Source organism: Ahaetulla prasina, chromosome 4 (assembly GCF_028640845.1).
Source record: "Ahaetulla prasina isolate Xishuangbanna chromosome 4, ASM2864084v1, whole genome shotgun sequence".
In the NCBI taxonomy this organism is placed as follows: Eukaryota; Metazoa; Chordata; class Lepidosauria; order Squamata; family Colubridae; genus Ahaetulla; species Ahaetulla prasina.
In genome coordinates, this window is record NC_080542.1 from 6056006 (window position 1) to 6079838 (window position 23833).

The window sequence follows — 23833 nt, forward strand, 5'->3', positions numbered from 1 at the left end:
CAAAGCGTGCAATCACCAAATTGGTTGTTAAACTGAGACGATCCCACCACTGTATATATGTGTGTGTATGTATGTGTGTATGTATATGTAAAGGTAAAAGATTCCCCTCGCATATATGTTCTAGTCGTTCCCGACTCTAGGGGGCGGTGCTCATCTCCGTTTCAAAGCCGAAGAGCCAACGCTGTCCGAAGACGTCTCCGTGGTCATGTGGCCGGCATGACTCGACGCCAAAGGCGCACGGAACGCTGTTACCTTCCCACCAAAGGTGGTCCCTATTTTTTCTACTTGCATTTTTTACATGTTTTCGAAACTGCTAGGTTGGCAGAAGCTGGGACAAGTAACGGGAGCTCACCCCGTTATGCGGCACTAGGGATTCGAACCGCTGAACTGCCGACCTTTCGATCGACAAACTCAGCGTCTTAGCCACTAAGCCACCGCGTTCCTTGTGTGTGTTTGTGTGTGTGTTTGTATATACACACACACATCTATCTTTATCTGTCTAGCTATCTCTAGCTAGCTATCTATAACTATTTACTAAATCTGCAGTACCATTAATCTTCTCATTCTTCCCATCACCCACCTCCTTCCACTTATGATATGACTGTAACTTTATTGCTTGTATCCTTACGATTTATATTGATATTGATTGTTTCCTGATTGCTTATTTGTAGCCTATGACTATTATCAAGTGTTGTATCATTAAGTGTTAAATTTGTACCCTATGACTGTCATTAAGTGTTGTAAGTGTTGTACTTTGATGAAGGCATCTTTTCTTTTATGTACACTGAGAGCATATGCACCAAGACAAACTCCTTGTGCGTCCAATCACACTTGGCCAATAAAAAAATTCTATTCCATTCTATTTTATCTCTATCTCTCTATCTATTTATCTCTATCTCTATCTATCTATCTATCTATCTATCTATCTATATCTACCTCTATCTATCTATCATCCATCTATCTATCTATCTATCTATCTATCTATCTATCTATCTATCTATCTATCTATCTCTATCTCATCTATCTATCTGTATCTCTCTCTCTCTCTCCTCTCTCTTTCCCTCCCCCATATATATGCATGCACCACACATTAAAACAAGAACTGACTGCCAGCCAGCAAGAGAAAAATAAAACCCCTGCTGTTTCGTGGTCAAAGATGGTAGATCCTCATCTTGGCAAGGTTATCTGAGCCAGAGCCCGGGGGACTGCCTTCGCTTGCCGTTTCCTGCCAGCGGCTATTTAATGTAATTTGAGCAAGTGCCCATTGCCCTTATTAAAAACCTTTTTCTCCTTTTCCCTCCCCTCCCCTCCCCTCCCCTCTCGCAGGCCAGGAAGGAATTGCAGATGCACCGTGCCAACTGGTTAAAATGGGAAGCCGTGCATCGTCTGTTGCAGGAAGCTTTGCTGAAGCTGGCCGCTGACCCCTCCCTCCAGGATAAAAAAGTAAAGCCCGGGTGAACGAAAGCCAGGCGGGCGGTTGGCGAGAGCGAGATAGCTTGGCAATGTGGCGCCAACTAAACCGGCCAGCCGAGAGCCGATTCGGTGGTCTAACTAATCTCAACGGAGCAGAAAAGCGGAATAAAAATTAATTGGTTTGGCTGGAGGGCTTGCCGTCAATTCGGCAGTTACCTTCTCTTTTTTTTTTTTTAATTTGCATTTATATCCCGCCCTTCTCCGAAGACTCAGGGCGGCTTACACTATGTTAGCAATAGTCTTCATCCTATTTGTATATTTATATACAAAGTCAACTTATTGCCCCCAACAATCTGGGTCCTCATTTTACCTACCATATAAAGGATGGAAGGCTGAGTCAACCTGGGGCCTGGTGGGACTAGAACGTTAATAGCAGACTGTCTTAGCAGTCTAAGCCACCAGAGGCCCTTTTAACAGTAACAGAGTTGGAAGGGACCTCGGAGGTCATCTAGCCCAACCCCCTGCTCAGCTGGACCCAACCCCGTGGTAGGATAGGAAAGCCTGATATGGGGGGGTGTTTTCTTGAGCCCGACATTCCTGTCGTTTGGCGACACGTGGGAGAAGTGAGCTTCTCCCCGTTTTACGACTTCCCGTGACGACGGACGTTAAGCGAATCGTTGCCGTTGATTAAAAAAAAAAGTCAGCTCGGTTGTTAAATGAAACCTGGCTTCCCCCTTTGTTGGAAGGTCTCGAGGAAGAGGAGGGCGGCGACGGCTGAGGGGGTCCTTGGTGCTCTCTGAGTCGGTGGTTTTCTTGCAGACGTTTCATGACCCAACTAGGTAACATCATCAGTGCGAGTGATGATGAGTGGGCTTGCCCTGGGAGTTTTGGTGGGAATGTTCTTAGTGGTTCCTTCATTAGGAACTTTTATATATATTATGTAAGTATATATAATTCTTCTTCTCCTCCTCCTCCTCCTCCCTTCTTCTTCTCCTTTTCTTCCTCTACCCTTCCTCTTCTTCTCCTCCTTCTTTTCCTTCTCCTTCTCCTCCTCTTCCTCCTGCTCCTCCTCCTTTTCCTTCTCTTCCTTCTTCTTTCTCCTCCTTCTCCTTCTTCTTCTCCTTCTCCTTCTTTTCCTTCTTCTTCCTTTTCCTTCTCTCCTCTTCCTTTCCTTCTCCTCCTCCTGCTCCTGCTCCTTTTCCTTCTCTTCCTTTCCTTCTTCTCTTCCTTCTCTTCTTCCTCCTTTTTCTCTTCCTTCTCTCCCTTTCTCCACCACTTCCTCCTTCTCCTTCTTTTCCTTCTCTTCCTTCTCTTCTACCTCCTTTTTCTCATCCTTCTCTCCTCTTCCTTTCCTTTCTCCTCCTCTTTCTCCTCCTGCTCCTCTTCCTTTTCCTTCTTCTCTTCCTTCTCTCCTCCTTCTTTTCCTTCTCTTCCTCTTCTTCCTTTTTCTCTTCCTTCTCTCCTACTTCTTTTCCTTCTCTTCCTTCTCCTCTTCCTCCTTTTTCTCTTCCTTCTCTCCTCTTCCTTTCTCCACCACTTCCTCCTCCTGCTCCTCCTCCTTTTCCTTCTCTTCCTTCTCTTCTTCCTTTTTCTCATCCTTCTCCTCCTCTTCCTTTCCTTTCTCCTCCTCTTTCTCCTCCTGCTCCTGCTCCTCCTTCTCTTCCTTTTCCTTCTTCTCTTCCTTCTCTCCTCCTTCTTTTCCTTCTCTTCTTCCTTTTTCTCTTCCTCCTCTTCTTCCTCTTCCTTCTCTCTCCTACTTCTTTTCCTTCTTCCTTCTTCTTCCTCCTTTTCTCTCTCTTCCTTTCCTTCTTCTCCTCCTTTTCCTTCTCTTCTTTTCCTTCTTCTCTTCCTTCTTCTTCCTCCTTTTTCTCTTCCTTCTCTCCCTTTCTCCACCACTTCCTTCTCCTTCTTTTCCTTCTCTTCTACCTCCTTTTTCTCATCCTTCTCTCCTCTTCCTTTCCTTTCTCCTCCTCTTCCTCCTCCTTCTCTTCCTTTTCCTTCTTCTCTTCCTTCTCTCCTCCTTCTTTTCCTTCTCTTCCTTCTCTTCTTCCTCCTTTTTCTCTTCCATCTCTCCTCTCCTCTCCTCTTCCTTTCCTTTCTTCTCCTCCTCCTCCTTATCTCCGCAAGTCTCACTCACTTACTACTGATGTTTTTTATTTTAATAATGAAATTCCTGCAAAATAACAACCAAGCTCGGAGACCACCAGGGTCCCCACAATCCTCTTCTCCTCTTCTCCACAAACCCCTTTCCCTTTTAGCAGTGATGATGTTACCTAGTATGGTAGTGAAACGTCTAAAAAAAACAACAACAACCCTCCACAGAGAGACCACCAAAGACCCCTCGTTTGAACCCTGAGCTAAAAACGTTCTCTTTCCTCGACAAACTTTTTGAGTTGCGCTCCCAGAGGCCTGTGGAACCGGCATCGAGCCAAGTTGTTTTCTCGGCCGTAAAATTGGGGCCTCGCTTGAAATCCCTCTGCGAGAAAAGCTAGGATTACAAAACAACAGGATTTAAAAAGAAAAATAATAATAATAATCAATGGCCATAGCCCAGGGCCACCAATAATTGCTGTGCCGTACGGCCATCAAACACGGCTCGACGGGTCATTCTAATGAAACAAGGCCGCTTGGCCGGCGCGTTCGCACAACATTGCGAAGCAAAAAACCCAGGGCCTTTGGTGTTTTTTTGTTTTTTTAACCTAACGGCCAACTTCACATAAGGCTCCATCGGATTTGTTTGTTTGTCTTTGGCTCGGTGACTCAGCCAGCCAGACATTTTACGGCTTAAATATGTTGTCTGGAGGGAAGGTTCTGGACGGGTGAAGTTTATTTATCTCTCTCTTTTTTTTCCCCCCACTAAATCTTCTTTTCCTGCCCTCAAGTTCTTGGAAACCCTGGAACAGCAGCTGTTAGTAGTGGAGTTGAAACGGATGCTCGATCGCCATTCGTCCCCGCCAAACGCCCGTCCGTCTGTCTTAGGCCTGGAAAGCCGACATTTAACCGAGTTTCTCCCGCCTCACCAAGTAAGGATCCACCCATTCCTTTTCCCCATCCGTTGTGGGGAGAGGCCGCTCTGTTGAAAAGGTGGGGAAAAAAATAATCAAGTTTTCCTCGCTATGCAAGACGGTCCTCGAATTACAACCAGAATCGAACCGTGAATGTTCTCTTGCGAAGCGAAGGCTGTAGCGAAGTGAATTTTGCTTCCGTTTCACGACCTTCCTTGCCGCCATTCTTAAGTGAATCCTGGTGACGTAGGCAGGGGTGAAATTCAGCCGGATCTATCCGGATCGCGCGATCCGATAGCGCTGGCGGTGGGAGGCTCCGCCTACCTGCCCGGATGTCATCACGCCCCGTTTTTTTTATCCTCTGCGCATGCGTGGAGGGGAGCACACTCACATTTGCGAGCCGGTTAGGGAAAGGTAAGTGAATTTCACCCCGAGCGTAGGGATTCACTTACGTTCTTAAGAACACGGTCATTAAGTGAATCTGGCCTCCCATTGACTTGGTTGGTCGGAAGGTTGCAAAAGCGGGTCGCGTGACTCGTGGACACTGCAGCCGTCATACATGTGATTCTGTTGCCAAGCATCCAAATTTTGATCACGCGACCAGGGGGATAATGCCAACGGTCGTAAGTGTGAAAAATGCCCATAAATCACTTTTTTAATGGTGTTTTAACTTCAAATGGTTGCTAAGCGAAGTCTCGTAACTCGAGGACTACTTATAATATTCCCTGCTGGAGTATCACTCCTATTTTAGGGACCCCGATAGCCACAACCTGGACTTAATCCGTTGGATTGAGACTACAAGTTGTCCTCAATTTACGACCAAAGTTTACAACGGATCTACTTCCGGGTTACTTCTTATCCGGATTCAGAGTTCCAACGGTCAGATCTCCACAGTTACATGACCGAAGTTGGAAGCGCGGCAGCCATTTTGCGGGGTCCAAGAATCGTGTTTCCACAATGTCTTTGCCAAAAATGGACATTTTTTCAATCATACCGTGCTCTTTGTGAGCCATTAGTTTGCTTAACGACCGCTGATTCGTTTAATGGCCCCTTCAGAGAGGTAAAATCATCTCTACAGATGAAAGTGTAATTAAAAAAAAAAAAACCAGAATGTGCAGAGATGGATAGATTAACGCTCAGAATAAAGGAGAAGGAAGAAACAATATTTTTTTTAACCTGGGATTTGTTTTACCAATGATTGGTTAATAAAACCAGAAGTTAGAAACTCAAAAGTTTAAGAGAATGATTAACTATACAATGAAGGTTTATTAGTATGGATACGCAAATATTAGTGCTGTTACTTTTCAAAATTAATTGTACCCAGACAGCACACTATTCATGTAGTTATTGAGTTTTTATGTATTTTAAAGAAAAATGTATACATAGATACATACATACATATATATAAAAAGATACAGGACTGACCCATTTTACGACTGCCTCAATTTATTTAATTTTTTGAAAAAGTTCTTTAATTATTTTTAAGACAAACATAAAAACATCTTCAATCCATTTACAGTGTGATGGGGTGATTACAGATCTCTTGTGCAATTTCGACATAAAAATATCTTTGATTCATTTAATGTTACATTACATCTCTCTAATATCAAATCCTTTAATTAACCAATGGCTATAAGCTTCTCATTCTCCCGTTTCATATAAATTTCTACAAATTAACATTTTATCTAATAACATCATTCATTCCCTCCTTAATCAGTTCAATTTGTTATTTCACGTAATAATAGCCTTTCTCAGATCTTTTCTATCATATCCTTCCTTCTAACCATTGATAAAATAAATCCCATATCATATAATATTGTTTATCTTCCTGCTCTCTAATTTCAAATGTCAATTTACTCATTTCTGCACATTCCATTATTTTCCTAATAATTTCATCTGGCAATGGTAATTTCTCATTTTTCCAATTTTTAGCAAACACAATCCTAGCTGCTGTTATAACATTCACCATCAAATATCTCAATTCTCTACTGTATATTTCTGGTATGATCCCCAATAGAAAAACTTCTGGCTTAAAATCTATATGTTTTTTAATCATTTTTCCCAACCATGTGTGTATTTTAGTCCTGTTGTGTCTGCGTCCCCCGAGCCAGGCCTCCTGCCAGAAAGTGACTTGGAAAGTGAGGGGGAAGGGCCGTCAGAACTTACCTCGGGAGCACCGGCTTCCCTGGCTCAGCTTCAGGAGCCAGTGGCAGGCTATATGGAAGAGATAACGAGGCTCTGTCCCCTGACTCTTTCCCCACCCCCCCAGGCCACGCCTCCAGACCCGGCTGATGGCAATCAGGCCTGGCTGGACCCTAGGTTTCGTAGGCAGGAGAGGAGGGAACAACAGAAGCAGGGGTGGGGCAGGCCTAGGAAGTGCTGAGTCATGGAGCCACACCCCACAGGATATAAAGGCAGCAAGAGCTGCTGTGCCTCTTCGTAGCAGGCAAATCAACTGCTTAACTAAGAGCTGAAGTACTGTTTGTTCCTGGGTGACTCATCAGTGTCGAGGGAGATAACAGAGACACTTGGCAGGTGCTCGCTAGTTTGCTGCCAGAGCTAATAGTGCCGGCTAATTAAGCCATCGCTCGGACGGAGGCGAGGGGGGAACAGAACAAGTCCAGTATCTTTTCGCTTCCACACATGTCCACCACATACGGTAATATGATCACGACTTCCTCGATTTACGACTGTGGTGGACAAGGCTCTATTACAGTTGTATGTTGAGGTCTGCTTATTATGTCACAAGTTCAATCAAAGGCATGGGATGGGTGAAATTTATTTTATTTATTTATTTATTTATTTATTTATTTTATTTGCATTTATATCCCGCCCTTTCTCCAAAGACTCAGGGCGGCTTACACTATGTCAGGCAATAGTCTTCATCCATTTTGTATACTATATACAAAGTCAACTTATTGCCCCCCAACAATCTGGGTCCAGACGACTCATTTTTCACCTTTTTCTTAAAAATGGATACCCCCGATGAAGAATATGCCTAAAAGTCTTAATTCTGAGCAGAGGAACGTTGCCTGCAATAACATCCCTAATACAGGTAGTTCTTGAGTTACGACGGTCGGTTTAGTGACCGTTTGAAGTCGCAACAGCCATGAAAAAGGTGACTTATAATTTTCTTTCATACGACTCTTCATTATCATCGTTTCACAATCCCATAATCCCTTGTGGGATGGAGTCTGGGCAACTGAATGAAACTAGCAGTGTGTGTACTGGCCGGATGCCCTTCCTTGTTGCCAGTGTGGAGTTTTATTCAGCAGATATATTCTCAGTGTGCCCAGAGAGAGAAATATCTGCCTCTACCTAGGATCGAACTCCCGGCCACCACTCTCCCACGACTCGTGATTACACGATCGAAATTCAGATGTTTGGCAACTGACTCGGATTTATGACGGTTGCATTTTCCCTGGGCTCAAAGTGATTCCCCCCTTTTACGACCTTCGGACCAGCAAAGGGGAAGCCAGATTCACTTAGCAACCGTTGTTCCTAAGTGAACAACCGCAGCGATTCGCTGAACAACGGTGGCAGGGAAGGTCGTGAAACGGGGCGAAAGTCACTTCCACAAACTGTCTTACTTAGCCATGGAAATTTCCGGGCTCGATGGTGGTCGTACGTCGAGGACTATCTAATCCTGGAGAGAGCAGGTGATAAAATTGAAAGTTTTGGCAGAGAAAGGAATATATTTCTGAGGCTCCAGTGACGTCACCGCTCCTGCTGGGTGCTCTAACAGAGCACTCCGTGTTAGAAGATTGTAAAAGTCAGTGAAACAGAAAAAAAATCACTGTTCACTGAGCTTAGCATACCCTCTGGGCAAAAGAGGGTTATCAGAGTTGTGGGAAAGTGGCAGGTCTGACAGGGGGTTTGCTCTTAAGAGCGAATTTTCCTGGATTTATGACCCCACCGAATTCCACTCCCTCCAACTTCAACACGCTCCTGTTTTTATCAGGAAAAAGGAGTGGGAGAGTCGCTTCTGTTCAACAGGACTTATTAAATTGATTGATTTTCTAAGCAGACGGGAATTTCACAAGCGTTCGATCTTTGATGTAGATTCAGCACTGCAAGTACCGACTCCCTTTTTGAAACTTGAAACCTTTCTTTGTCTTTGATTAATTGACTTTTAAAATGACGTCTGAAAGTGAAAGTAAAAATTTTTAGTACGATAAAGTAGCGTTATTTGTGGATTGTTACAAACGGAGTTTTTTTATACTGAAAGGAGGGAAGGAAAGTTATTAAGTTTAAATTCCTGATTCTTTTGAAGACAGAATGGCAGCTAAACCTTTAAAGCCTTCTGGAAGAAGGGGATCTGAACCAAGTCTTGAGGAAATATTGAAAGAACAATTAAAACTTTCTGAAGATAGGCAAAAAGAGATGATGGAGAATTTTAATGCAAAAATAAGAGAAGATATTCTTATGGCAGTTCAAGGACTGAGTAAAAAATTGAGGATTGGAAGTGGAAATGCAACAGATCTCTCAGTCAAATAAGCATTTAGAAGACAAAATGAAAGGTGTTCAGAAAAAGTGGATCAAAATGAAGATCAGGTTGTGATATTACAATATAAACTTATGGAAGGAGCTCTTAGAATTGTGGTATGCAAGAAGAGCGAGGAGAAGACTTAAGAAAAATTATATCAGAAGCATTGGCTGAATTTATTGAAGTGGACCCCAAGAGGTAGCTTACCAAATTGATAAAATATATAGAGTTAATTCTTGGATTGCAAGACAGAGAAAGCTTCCTCGGGACATTGTGGTTTATTTTGTGAAAAGGACTATGAGAAATCAAATTCTGCAAGTTTCATATCAGACAACTTTAAAAATTGGAGAACAGGAGTTGAAGGTGTTGAAAGAGATTCCTTCAAAGATGTTAAGAGACAGGAAGGAATTTGCTTTTTTTACACAAGAACTTAAAAAACATCAGATTCAATTCAGATGGGAGGTGCCAGTTGGACTGACAGTATTCTATCAAGGAAGGAGATATAGAATTGACACTGTTTTAAAGGCAAAGGATTTTCTTTCTACAGTTTTGAAAGTCGAAATAGAAGTGATAGAAAAACTTCAAGAGATTCAAGAAGGCGTGGTGATCCAAGAGCCTTTATTGCTGCCAGTATTAGAGGAACCACAAGAGCAAAGGGTGACAAGAGGAGCCCTTAAGCGTAAAGAAGAGCAACAGTCTCAAAGTAAAAGTCAGGATCCCATTATGGAAGCTGTGGGAGGAGCTAGACGGAAGATACGGAGGAGGAGCTTCCGTTGTCTGCTTCAAAGCTTCAGGAGGCCAGTAATGGCAAATAGAATCTTGTCATGGAATGTTAATGGCTTGAATTCAGCTCAGAAAAGAAGGAAAATATTTCACTACTTGAAACAATTTAAAAATGATGTGATTTGTTTGCAAGAGACACATATAAAATTATCAGACCAAAAATATTTAATTAATTCAAAATTGGGTAACCATTTTGTTGCATCAGCTTTGGAAAAGAAGCATGGAATTGTTGTATATATCAGGAAGGATATACCAGCTAAGCTAATTGAGGCAGATATTCAAGGAAGATTTATTGCTATTGAACTGGTGATAGATGCAAAAAAGACTTTGTTGATAGGTATTTATGCACCTAATCAGCAACAAGAAAAGTTTTACAAAATGTTACATGAGAGGTTGACCCTCTGGGATTATAGTTCGTTTATTTTATTAGGAGACTGGAATGGAGTAATTGATACAAGAAGGGATAAGAGAACCTCCTCCAAGAAGATACCTATACATGCAAAATTACCAAAATCCTTTTTTGAAATGATGGAAGACTTTGAGTTTAGAGATATATGGAGGTTACGGAATCCAGATGAGAGAGATTTTACTTTTTTTTCTGATAGGCATCAATCTTTTCACGATTGATTTTATTTTAATTTCTAATGACTTGCTTTCTAGGGTGAAGAAAATGAAGATATTTCCGAGGTGTTTAACTGACCATAGCCCAGTATGGATGGAATTATTACAAGGGAAAAAAGGTGGTAGAACATGGAGGTTGAATGAAAATCTGTTTAGATATGAGGATAATGTAAATTATTGTAAGAAACAGCTGAAAGAATTTTTTGATTTTAATATGTACAAAGGGACACCTATAGGAACTGTGTGGGAGGCAAGCAAAGCGTTTATTAGAGGGATATTGATTTATTTGGATAATAGGCAAAGGAATAATAAACAAAGGCAACGTAGGTACTTGGAAGAAGAAATTCAAAGGAAGCAACAGTTATTAATTCAAAACCCACAAGATCACAAACTTAAAGAGGCTATAAAAATATTACAGAGTCAATTTAATATGTTAATGGCAGACCAGGTGGCAACGAATATACAATATGCTAAACATAATACCTTTTGTAACGCAAATAAACCTGGGAGATGGTTGGCATATAACTTAAGGAAAAAACAGAAAGCACGTGTCATACAAAAAATAGAATATAAAGGTAAAGAGATATATCAACAGGATAAAATTAAAAAGGCATTCTCAGAATTTTATACTGCACTATATGCAAAAGACAAAATATTGAATAGGGACATTTATGATTATTTGAAAGATTATAAGGTTAATATTCTAACATTAGAACAGAGGGAGGAGCTGAATCGGCCGATAGCTACTGGAGAAATAGTGGAGGCAATTAAACAATTAAAATGGGAAAACCCTGGTACAGATGGTCTTACAGCAACTTATTATAAAAACACAGGATGAAATATTAGGCCCACTTAAAGAATTATTTAATCAGATACAATTAGGAGTGGAATACCCCGTCATGGAAAACATCTTTTATTTCACTGATACCAAAAGAGGAGCAAGACTGCTCTAAACCTGGTAACTATAGGCCGATTTCACTTTTAAATAATGATTATAAGATTTTTGTAAAAATAATAGCAAATAGATTAATGTTAGTTTTACAACAAAGAATTCATACTGATCAATCTGGTTTTATAAAAGGGAGGCAGATGAGGAATAATGTTAGACAGATTATTAATATATTGGAAAATTTGGAAAGAAGAATACTTCAGCAGCACTTATTTTTTGGATGCAGAGAAAGCCTTTGATCGATTGCATTGGGATTTTTTATTTAAATTAATAGAGAAAATGCAATTTGGAGACTGTTTTATTAGAATAATTAAAGCGATTTATGGAGAGCAAACAGCACAGATTATAGTAAATGGTAGTTTGACAGAAGTTATTAAGATTGCGAAAGGAACAAGACAGGGATGTCCCTTATCACCATTATTGTTTGTTTTGACTCTGGAACCATTATTAGATAAAATACGAGAATTAACGAAAATAGAGGGAATTAAGATTAGACAACATGAGTATAAAGTTAGAGCTTTTGCAGATGATGTAGTGGTTACATTAACAAATCTTATAAATTCAAGTAGATTTTTGTTGGAAGTAATTGATAAATATGGAAAGGTATCAGGATTTAAAATAAATCAGAATAAAACAAAAGTGATAATTAAAAATATGTCTATACAACAGAAACAAAAACTAGAGGAAATGACAGGATTTGAGGTAGTAAAAAAGGTTAAATATTTAGGGGTCTATATTAGCTCATCGAACAAGAAAACTTTATAAGAATAATTATGACTTGCTATGGCAAAAGTTCAGAATGATATGAGTGGCTGGAAGAAATTGCAGTTATCCCTATTGGGAAGGATTGCTATTAAAATGAATGTGTTACCTAGATTTTTGTTTCTGTTCCAGATGATACCAATAATTAAAAGGATAAAAATTTGGAAGATTGGATATTGAAAGTTATTAATTTGGCTGAGATGGCTAAAATCTCAGCGCTTTTAAAAGACAATACGCAGGAAAGATATTTAATTGAATGGAAAAATGGATTGATTATCTACAAAACAGATATCAGATTAAGAAATATCAGATTGCCTTTGAATAATTAGAAAGTTATTTTATGTAATGGGAGGTTGGGAGATGAAAAGCTTTGGATGTGGTTATTTGGATTGAAGGAAAATTTTATTCTATGTTTGGTTTATGTATAACAATACCTTGAGATTGACCTGGGAAGCCGGGGAGGGAGGAGGGGAAGGGCCGTCAGAACTTACCTCGGGAGCACCGGCTTCCCTGGCTCAGCTTCAGGAGCCAGTGGCAGGCCAGATGGAAGAGATAACGAGGCTCCGTCCCCTGACTCTTTCCCCACCCCCCCAGGCCACGCCTCCAGACCCGGCTGATGGCAATCAGGCCTGGCTGGACCCTAGGTTTCGTAGGCAGGAGAGGAGGGAACAACAGAAGCAGGGGTGGGGCAGGCCTAGGAAGTGCTGAGTCATGGAGCCACACCCCACAGGATATAAAGGCAGCAAGAGCTGCTGTGCCTCTTCGTAGCAGGCAAATCAACTGCTTAACTAAGAGCTGAAGTACTGTTTGTTCCTGGGTGACTCATCGGTGTCGAGGGAGATAACAGAGACACTTGGCAGGTGCTCGCTAGTTTGCTGCCAGAGCTAATAGTGCCGGCTAATTAAGCCATCGCTCGGACGGAGGCGAGGGGGGAACAGAACAAGTCCAGTATCTTTTCGCTTCCACACATGTCCACCACATACGGTAATATGATCACGACTTCCTCGATTTACGACTGTGGTGGACAAGGCTCTATTACAGTTGTATGTTGAGGTCTGCTTATTATGTCACAAGTTCAATCAAAGGCATGGGATGGGTGAAATTTATTTTATTTATTTATTTATTTATTTATTTTATTTGCATTTATATCCCGCCCTTTCTCCAAAGACTCAGGGCGGCTTACACTATGTCAGGCAATAGTCTTCATCCATTTTGTATACTATATACAAAGTCAACTTATTGCCCCCCAACAATCTGGGTCCAGATGACTCATTTTTCACCTTTTTCTTAAAAATGGATACCCCCGATGAAGAATATGCCTAAAAGTCTTAATTCTGAGCAGAGGAACGTTGCCTGCAATAACATCCCTAATACAGGTAGTTCTTGAGTTACGACGGTCGGTTTAGTGACCGTTTGAAGTCGCAACAGCCATGAAAAAGGTGACTTATAATTTTCTTTCATACGACTCTTCATTATCATCGTTTCACAATCCCATAATCCCTTGTGGGATGGAGTCTGGGCAACTGAATGAAACTAGCAGTGTGTGTACTGGCCGGATGCCCTTCCTTGTTGCCAGTGCGGAGTTTTATTCAGCAGATATATTCTCAGTGTGCCCAGAGAGAGAAATATCTGCCTCTACCTAGGATCGAACTCCCGGCCTCCTGATTGTGAGGCGAGAGCGCCACCGCACCACTCTCTCACGACTCGTGATTACACGATCGAAATTCAGATGCTTGGCAAAACCGATTCGGATTTATGATGGTTGCATTTTCCCTGGGCTCAACGTGATTCCCCCCTTTTACGACCTTCTGACCAGCAAAGGGGAAGCCAGATTCACTTAGCAACCGTTGTTCCTGAGTGAACAACCGCAGCGATTCGCTGAACAACGGTGGCAGGGAAGGTCGTGAAACGGGGCGAAAGTCACTTCCACAACTGTCTTGCTTAGCCATGGAAATTTCCGGGCTCGATGGTGGTCGTACGTCGAGGACTATCTAATCCTAGAGAGAGCAGGTGATAAAATTGAAAGTTTTGGCAGAGAAAGGAATATATTTCTCTTTCTGTCTTTCTCCAGGACCTGGAACAAATGCAGAAACACCTCCCAGCCGAGGTGGAGAAGTTTCTGAAGGCCAAATGTTTGGACGTGCTCAGTTACTATCGTCCCGAGAGTGGTAAGTTTGGAACCATAGTACATATGAGGTGCAGGCTCGAGTCCCAGGTGTTGTGTCTCGTCCGATCTCACCACAGCCGGGGCCTTCTTATCTGCTTCCGAACACGGAGGAATGTCCTAGTATGCCTCCCGGCCCCAGCCCTGGCTCCATGCCCAGACAGGCTGAAGAGGAGGAAATACCTCCAGCCCCCAGCTCTGGCTCCATGCCCAGGCAAACGGAGCAACTAGACCCCTCCCCCTCCTCCACAGCATGTGAGCCTGAGGGAGGTCAATTGCCAACAGCTGCAGACTGGAGTGACCTCGTCAGAAGACTTGATAGACGGAGGCAACAGAAGGAAGGGAGGGGCAGGCCTGGATAAGTGCTGAGTCATGGAGCCACACCCCATGGCCTATATAAAGGACCTGCTTTCTGGCATTCTCTGAGTCAGGCAAAGTCTAAACATATCTTGCTGAAGTCACTTTCTGGTCTCCTGCCTGCCCTGAGGACTTTGCTAGGACTTTGGCAGAGCTGCAGAGGCACGCCTGATTCGTATTTCCCTGACCCGGCCATCAGCGGAGGAGTGGGACACGACACCAGGTGTGGGAGGGGGGCACTTTTTAAAAAACTGACAAGAAAACTTAAATGTAAAGGTCCGGATGAACCGATAACCAATTAAGCAGAGTTGGATGGGACCTTGTAGGTCATCCAGTCCAACCCCGCTCCCTCCCCGCCCAAGCAGGAGACCCTACACCCTTTCTAACAGATGGCAGTCCAGTCTCTTCTTGAAAGCCTCCAGGGATGAAGCTCCCACAACTTCCGAAGGCAACTTCTATTCCATGTGTTCCTTGTTCTCCCTGTCAGAAAATTTCTCCTTATTTATTGAGATATTTGATTGTGACTGTAGTAACAGCAGCTAGGATTGTGTTTGCTAAGAATTGGAAAAGTGAGAAATGACCATCGCAAGATGAAATTATTAAGAAAATAATGGAATGTGCGGAAATGAGTAAATTGACATTTGAAATTAGAGAGCAGGAAGATAAAACAATATTATAAGATATGGGATTTATTTTATCAATGGCTAGAAGGGAAAATATGTTAAAAAAAGATTTGAGAGAGGTTTTTATAAGGAAAGAATTGTTGAAAGACACGATTTAAGATGATGGAATGAATGATGTAATAAGATAAAATATTAATCTAGAATATTTGATATGAAATGAGAGAATGAAATATTATAGTTAGTTAAAGGATCAATTGATTAAAATATTTGGATACATATTAGATTGACAAAATGTAAGACTAGACAAATTAATGATATGTTTATGTTGAAATTCCACAAAAGATTTGTAATCAACCTACCGACACACTGTATCTGTATTGAAGATGTTTTTTTTTTTTTTATTATTATTATTATTGTTGTTGTTGTTGTTGTTGTTGTTGTTGTTATTGTTATTGTTATTATTATTTACATTTCTATACCGCCCTTCTCCGAAGACTCAGGGCGGTTTACAGCCAAGTTAAAAAGACATATACAAAAATTAAAACACAATATTTGAAATTTAAAAATCTGAAACCATAAGGCCGAATATTAAAATAACATTATGTTTGTTTGTATTAAAAAAATAAAAAAAATACAACAAAAAAAAAGAAAAGAAAATTTCTCCTTATTTCCAGGTTGAATCTCTCCTTGTTCAGCTTCCATCCATTGTTCCTTTGTCTGGCCTTTGGGAGCCTTGGAAAAAAGTTTGACACATACCCCTTCCTCTCTGGGGCAGCCCCTCAAATATTAGAAGATGCTATCATGTCTCTCCTGGTCCTTCTCTTTATTAAACTAGCCAGGCCCGGTTCCTGCAACCGTCCATCGTATATTGTAGCCTCCAATCCCCTCATCATCCTGGTTGCTCTTCTCTGCACTCTTTTCTAGAGTCTCCACATCTTTTTTTTATAGTGTGTTGACCAAAACTCGACCAATACAATCAAGATCAAGGGAGGTACTAACACCATTCTATAAAGCCTGAGTAAAACCACACCTAGAGTCCTGCATCCAGTTTTGGTCACCAGGCTATAAAAAAAAAGATGTTGAGACTCTAGAAAAAGTGCAGAGAAGAGCAACCAAGATGATGAGGGGACTGGAGGCTAAAACATACGATGAACAGTTGCAGGGACATGGCTAGTCTAGTGAAGAGAAGGACCAGGGGAGACATGATAGCATCTTCCAATTTTTGAGGGGCTGCCACAGAGAGGAGGAAGGGGGTCAAGCTATTTTCCAAAGCACCCGAAGGCCAGACAAAGGAATAATGGATGGAAACTGATCAAAGAGAGTTTTAACCTAGAAATAAGGAGAAATTTCCTGACAGTGAGAACAATCAACCGATGGAACAGAAGTTGCCTTTGGAAGTTGTGGGAGCTTCATCACTGGAGGCGTTCAAGAAGAGACTGGACTGCCATCTGTCAGAAACGGTGTAGCGCCACGATGGCGAACCTATGGCATGCATGCCCAAAGTGGCACGTAAAGCCATGTCGCCCAGCACGCGCAGCCTCACCTGCTTGTCCTTTGGGTTTCTGTATGCGCATGAGCGCGCGCTGATCAACTGTCCTTGTGCGCGGCTGTGCTAAAAATCGGGAGTGCGTATGCGCACTGGCGAGTTGATTGTCGGGTGCGCATGTGCGCCAGAACCTAAAGGTTCGGCTTTTCCGGACCATGGTTCTGACAAGCAAATGCACGCACGCGAGGTTTCCGCCCCACTTTTTCGGCACTTGGTATTAAAAGGTTCCGCCATCAGTGGTGTAAGGTCTCCTGCTTGGGCGGGGTGGGGAGAGGGTGGTGGTTGGACTAAATGACCTACAACAGGGGTGTCAAACTCTTTCATTGAGGGCCTCATCAGGGCTGTGGTTGACCTTGGGGACGACCGGGGGGGGGCGTGGACAAGTGGATGGGCCTGGCCAGGTTGACACCACTCCTCAAACTGCTAGCCCGATGTTTTCTCTTCGCATTGGGTAGTGTTGTGATCCGCTAGCAGCCTGCAGGGCTGGCAACAGAGTCGGACAGCGATGAGGCTGAGGAAGAGCGTGGGCCAGTCCTTGAGGCTGGGGAAGGCATAGATGAAGGCTCTGCGTCGGAGGCTGAGGTGGGGCCAGGGCCATCTGGGAGTGAGGTGCGGACTCCGGAGCCTCCAGAGGCTGACAGTAGTGAGGCAGAGGAACAGGAGGAGCCTGTTCCTAGTGCAAGCATGAGAAGAGCTGCCAGCAGACAAGAGCAGCTGAAGCAAAAAGGACGACTCAGGAGTAAGGCCAAGAGATGATTGGCCCCTCCCATAAGGCTTAAAAGACCAGCAACAGCATTTGAGCTCTTTGTCGGAAAACAACATTGATAGCTTCGTTTTCTTGCATTTATTTTTGTATCGGTGTCTTCTGAACTTTTGCCGAGGAAGGCCTTTGGCAGTTTGCCTAATTGGACCAAGGTTGGCGATAGGACTGAGGAATTTGTGTTGGGAGGAATTTGCTTTAATTTAATTTGAACTACGCTGAGAATGAGTTAATTCTCAGCTGTTCGAATAAACTTAGTGGTGGCTGTAGTGGCCACCGTAGGGGCCCCTTACATTTTCCAGATCTGGCCTGCGAGGCCTGGACTTCAACATCCCTGACCTACAAAGTCCCAATCTTGGGGGGTTTTTTTTCTTTAAATTCGTTTTTTATACCTTCCATCTCCAACTCTTGCGATTCTATCGCTTGGCTCTTGTCCCTTCCGAATTTACTTCCGGCAGGTAACGTCGGAGCCGCAGCTCAGATGGTTATGCTGGGGGCCTTGGCAGAGAGTCTAGCCACCGAGAAGCAGCATTTGAAGGAGGCCAGATCTCGGCATGAAGAGCTGATCGGGTATCTGGAGCAGCAGAGAGCAGCTTACCCCCAGGTAGAAGGTGCAAATATATATATATATAATTATTTTTTCCTGGCCTGTCCAACAAAGGATCCATTCTGCTCAGGGTAAAGGACTTCCAGTTTGTTTTGGAATGCCGAGATTAGGGTAAGCTTTGAAACAGGCAGCCTTTCGAAGTCGGCCGTCTGCGTTAGAGACCCGGTTTGCATTTTTGAAGAAGCCGCGGACGGTTTAATCCCACATAGATGATCTGTGGCTCCTGTAATCTTTGCCGCGAAATCCTCGGGTCGGGAGTCTGTTACCGACGAAACGAACGATGCTCCAAAGGGCTGAAGCTCTCCTTATTTTGTCGGCGCGGGCGCCTGCAATTGAGATTTTGATCCGATTGGGTTTTTTAGCTGACTTTTTATGATTGCTCGTAATAACTCGAGGCAACCATACCCAGATACTTGTTTTTCCTTCCGCAACAATTTTACCCGGGAGAACTTCTTGTGAGGTACGCTGGGTTATTAACGTGGGATTAGAACTCACAGGCACCTGGTTTCTAGGCCAGCACTTTAACCACCATCTTTCTATCTATCTATTTATCTATCTATCATCCTTTCCTCCCTCCTTCCTTCCTTCCTTCTCCTCCTCCTCCTCCTCACTGTTTCCTGGTGATTGTCCCAAAGTCACCCAGCCGGCTTTCACGCCTAAGGTGGGACTAGAATTCCCCATCTCCTGGTGATTGGCCCAAAGTCACCCAGCTGTATTTTCTGCCTAAGACAGGATTAGAATTCCCCGTCTCCTGGTGATTGGCCCAAAGTCACCCAGCCGGCTTTCATGCCTAAGGCGGGACTAGAACTCACTGTCTCCTGATGATTGTCCCAAAGTCACCCAGCCGGCTTTCACACCTAAGGCAGTACTAGAATTTCCTGTCTCCTGGTGATTGGCCCAAAGTCACCCAGCTGGCTTTCCTGCCTAAGAGAGGACTAGAACTCACCATCTCCCGGTGATTGGCCCAAAGTCACCCAGCTGGATTTCCTGCCTAAGAGAGGACTAGAACTCACCATCTCTTGGTTATTGGTCCAAAGTCACCCAGCCGGCTTTCATGCCTAAGGCGGAACTAGAATTCCCCGTCTCCTAGTGAATGGCCCAGCACTTAGCCACTAAACCGAATTGGTTCACATGAGGCTTGAATTATTGTGAGGAGAGACCGCCATTCCAGGAAAGGGTGCAGTTGTCCCATAAGATGGACCTGTGCAAGGGATGAACAGTATACGATAACTTAAGAGTGTTGCTGTGCTCCTTCCTTTGTGATTGTCTCCTTGCATTTTTGTTATTCGTTTGTGTCAGGTCCTGTTGCGTTGTTTGGCTCTCCTGAAGCGAATGGCCCGTGAGTTTCACCTTGGGATCCAGTCCGAACTGGACCAGGTCAACATCCAGTACATGGAGATTAAATGCACTGCTATGTTGCTCAAGATAAGGTCAGTTTCCTTGCCTGAAATTGAGAGGCCAAAAATGGGCGACTCCTAACGCCGTTTTTCCCAAGGAAAACAACTCCTAATAGACTTTTCCTCTAGTGTAGTGGTGACGAACTTACGGTGGCGTGCCAGAGGTGACACTCGGAGCCCTCTCTGTGGGCATGGGCATTGTCACCCCAGCCCAGCTCCGTTCCGTTACAGAGGGGAGAGTCGGAGGGAGGGAGAGAGGGAGGGAGAGAAAGAGAAAGAAAGGGGGGAAAGAGAGGGAGGGAGGGGAAGAGAGAAAGAGGGAGGGGAAAAGAGAGAGGGAGGAAGGAAGGGGAAGAGAGGAAGAAAGAGAGGGAGGGGAAGACAGGGAGGGAAAGAGAAAGAGGAGGAAAGAGAGAGAAAGTGGGGAAGAGAGGAGGAGGAAGAGAGAAAGGGGAAGGAGAGAAAGAGGGGAAGAGAGAGAGGAGGGAAAGAGGAAGGGAGGAGGAGGAGGAGAAAGAAAGAGGAAGGAGAGAGAAAGAAAGAGGGGAAGAGAGGAGGAGGAGGGATGAGAGTGCGAAGAGTGGGGAAAGAGGAAGGAAGAGAAAGGAGGGAAGGAGAGAGAAAGGGGAAGAGAGAGGAGGAAAGAGAGAAAGGGGGGAAGAGAGGGAGAAAGAGGGAAAGAAAGGGGGGAAGAGGGAGAGGGGAGGGAAAGAGAGAGAAAGAGAGAAAGAGGGACGGAAAGAGAGAAAGAGGAGGGAAGGAAAAAGAAAGGGAGAAGAGGGGGAGAGGGAAGGAAAGAGAAATAGGGGAGAAGGGAAGAGGGAGAAGAAGGGAAAGAGGGGGGGGAGGGAGGGAGGGGAAGAGAAATGATATTACAAAAGTTTTCCTTTTTTATTGTTGCTAACCGTAATATTTCAAAAGCAGGGGAAAAAAACGAAGGGGCATCAAAGTGCATTTATCACGTTTTTCTTAGAACAATTAGCTGAACCCTGCCTTCATTATTCAGATTAAAACTGCCGCATTGGCACTTTGCGATAATTAAGTGGGTTTTGGGTTGCCGTTTGGCCATTCGGGTCTCTCAAAGGTTCGCCATCCCTGCTCCAGCGGGCAACTTTCCATAGTATGTTGTCAAGGAGAAGCTGAAGGATGGTTGGTTTCTAGAAAACTTTCTCCAGATAAAGCGGTCGGTGGCGAAAGACCCTCTCTTTCTGGTAGGCATGGAAATCGACCAATTCCCCCACCGCAAACTCTCTTCCAACCCTTTCTTCTAGGTTCGAGGAACTGAAGATCCTGTCGGAAACTTACACACCTGAGATAGTGAAAGTGCATCGGATGATCAGGTGAGCTGAGAATGGAATGGAATAGAACAGAATCAGGAAAGGATCAGAATCAGAATCAGGAAAGAATGGAATTGAATAGGATAGAATAGGATAGAATATAGAATAGAGTACAATAGGAATAGAATCGGTGCTGGGATTCAGCCAGTTCTCCGGATCGCGCGAACTGGTAGTGGCGACTGCGGGAGGCTCCGCCCACCCGAGCAAACGTAATGTGCAGAGGTGGCGCGTGTGCTTACATTCGCGAACTGGTAGGGAAGATAAGTGAATCCCCCCCCCCCGGTGAATAGAATAGAATGGAACGGAACGGAATGGAATGGAATGGAATGGAATGGAATACAATATGGAATAAAAGGATAGAATAGAATAGAATAGAATAGAATAGAATAGAATAGAATAGAATAGAATAGAATAGAATAGAATAGAATCAGGAAAGAATGGAATGGAATGGAGTAGAATAGAAAATATGGAATAGAATAGAATAGAAAAGGATCAGGAAAGAATGGAATGGAATAGAAAATATGGAATGGAGTGGAATGGAATGAAATGGAATAGAATAGAATAGAAAATATGGAATAGAATAGAAAGAATAGAATATATGGAATAGAATAGAATAGAACAGAACAGAACAGAACAACAGAATAGAAGATATGGAATGGAATGGAATGGAATGGAATGGAATGGAATGGAATGGAATGGAATGGAATGGAATGGAATGGAATGGAATGGAATGGAATAGAATAGAATATATGGAATAGAATAGAATAGAACAGAACAGAACAACAGAATAGAAGATATGGAATGGAATGGAATAGAAAATATGGAATGGAATAGAATAGAATAGAAAATTAGAATAGAATAGAATAGAATAGAATAGAATAGGAAGAATGGAATGGAATGGAAAATATGGAATGGAATAGATTAGAGTAGAGTAGAATATATGGAATGGAATGGAATAGAATAGAAAATATGGAATAGAATAGAAAGAATAGAATATATGGAATAGAATAGAACAGAACAGAACAACAGAATAGAAGATATGGAATGGAATGGAATAGAAAATATGGAATGGAATGGAATGGAATAGAATAGAAAATTAGAATAGAGTAGAGTAAAATAGAATAGAATAGAATAGAATAGAATAGAATAGAATAGAATAGAATAGAATAGAATAGAATAGAATAGAATAGAATAGAAAGAATGGAATGGAATGGAAAATATGGAATGGAATAATATATTAGAGTAGAGTAGAAGATATGGAATGGAATGGAATGGAATGAAGGGACCTGTTCTTACCGACGCTTCCTTAGAAAGTATGAAGCAAATTCTTAATCCCGGTAAAACCTCTTTCATTAACACAACTGAATTCCGTCTGTTCACAGTCAATAAGGCTTTGGCAAACAGTCTTTCAGAGGAATGTTTATCCACCCCTAAATTACCTCACTTGGAACGCTGCCAGAGAACCAATTTCCAAACGCAGAGCAAGGCCAAACTTGGGACCGAGAGTCACAAACAGAATTTTCCAATCTTGGAACTAGATAAACTAATTGCTTCCTGCAAAAGCCCACATCCCGTTTGCTCCTCTTTTAGGTTCTATGGGAGGAGCCAATCTTTCTCCAAAGTGTGGCCTTACTCCTGAGTCGACCCTGCTTTCTTAATTGTTCTTGTCTTCTGGCAGCTCTGTGCATACGCACACTGGGAACGGGCTCCAGCTGTTCCTCTGCCTCACTGCTGTCTAGCTCCCTCTCTGCCTCCGAGCTTTCCCTAGCTCCCAGGACTGGCCCAAGTTCAAATTCAAATCTTTATTGTCACTGCACAACCAATGTGATTGGTTGAGCTCCCTCAGTGCACCCTCCCATCCAACACAATACAACTCACAGTGAAGACAAAAAACTTACCCTGTCACTTTTTTCAGGAGCCGTTGTCCCTTCGAGCGTTCGCTAAATGGACTTGCCATAAATCGAGGATTGCCTGTGTACATTTTATCCATTCTTTCATTCTTCTCCAGGGACAAACTACAGGGCAGCTTAAGCCAGGAAGAACAAGATCTAGCCACTTCTCGCAAGTTCCTTTCGAATTACGAGATCCTGGGGCCGGAATTTGAGGAGTTAGTAAAAGAATACACCCGGTTGCAAGAAATTATTCAAAACCGCCGGTGGGTGCTTGCCGAATTGAACAAAGACTGAAGGAGGCAACCGCTCGCCCGTCCCGTTTGCGGACAGTTGAAAGAGGATGCGCAATAAATGCGTCACACAATAAAAAAATTGAAACGTCTAGATTGCTTTCTTCTTCCTGTCTGCCCACCTCGCGACGACACGGGACATGATTTTAAAATCCTTGTGTTCTGATGACAAATTGTTTGAAGTTAATGCAAAGATTCCTTTAATTAGGAACGCCAGCAGCCGGGAGATGAATAGTTGTCTGCCACATCTATTCATCTCTGCCCCCTTGCTTTTTATCCCCAGAGCTGGGACGGGGGGGGGTTCGCTAGCTGTGGTGGCTCTTCCGTCCTGAGGATCAGCCTATAGATTTCCACTGCTCTCCTCTCCTCTGGTGTCTGCATGTCAGGCACTGGACCTAGCTGTTCTTCCTCTTCCTCATCAACCATCTCCAGACCTGGGGGTTGTTGACTCTCCATCTGAGGGTTGATGGACGGCCCAGGCTCCACCTCTGTTTCTCTGTTTGACAGCTCCATTCCCGTTTCCCCCTCGGAGCTCCCAGGTTGCCTTGCTGCTGACCCTAACTCCCATGCCTCCTCCTTCTCTGATTTGGCTGCTGGAGGGGCCGGCGGTTGAACCTAGAATTATTTACATGTCCGTCTTTGCTTAATTCAGAAGTCAGGAAAAATGCTCCTTTAATAAGCCAGCACAGAACGGTGTTTTTCAACCTTGGGAACTTTTAAGAGGTGTGGACTTCAACTCCCAGAATCCAATTCTGGCTAAGGGATTCTGGGAGTTGAAGTCCACATCTCTTAAAGTTGCCAAGGTTGAGGAAAACTGACCTAGGGTACCTGCCAGTTCTTC

At 43.3% G+C, this 23833-nt stretch overlaps 1 protein-coding gene across 2 annotated transcripts in view; it reads left to right on the forward strand.

Moving 5' to 3' along the window:
- Positions 1-23078, forward strand: part of HAUS4 (HAUS augmin like complex subunit 4) — a 41549-nt gene extending 18471 nt beyond the window's left edge. For both annotated transcript variants that reach the window (XM_058183520.1, XM_058183521.1), the window contains exons 4-10: positions 1327-1443; positions 4296-4436; positions 14091-14187; positions 17928-18073; positions 19376-19506; positions 20745-20813; positions 22819-23078. In XM_058183520.1, the coding sequence (XP_058039503.1) occupies positions 1327-1443; positions 4296-4436; positions 14091-14187; positions 17928-18073; positions 19376-19506; positions 20745-20813; positions 22819-22996 (879 nt within the window). In that variant the 3' untranslated portion in view covers positions 22997-23078. The remainder of the gene's footprint in view (positions 1-1326; positions 1444-4295; positions 4437-14090; positions 14188-17927; positions 18074-19375; positions 19507-20744; positions 20814-22818) is intronic.
- Positions 23079-23833: the final 755 nt, after the last annotated feature.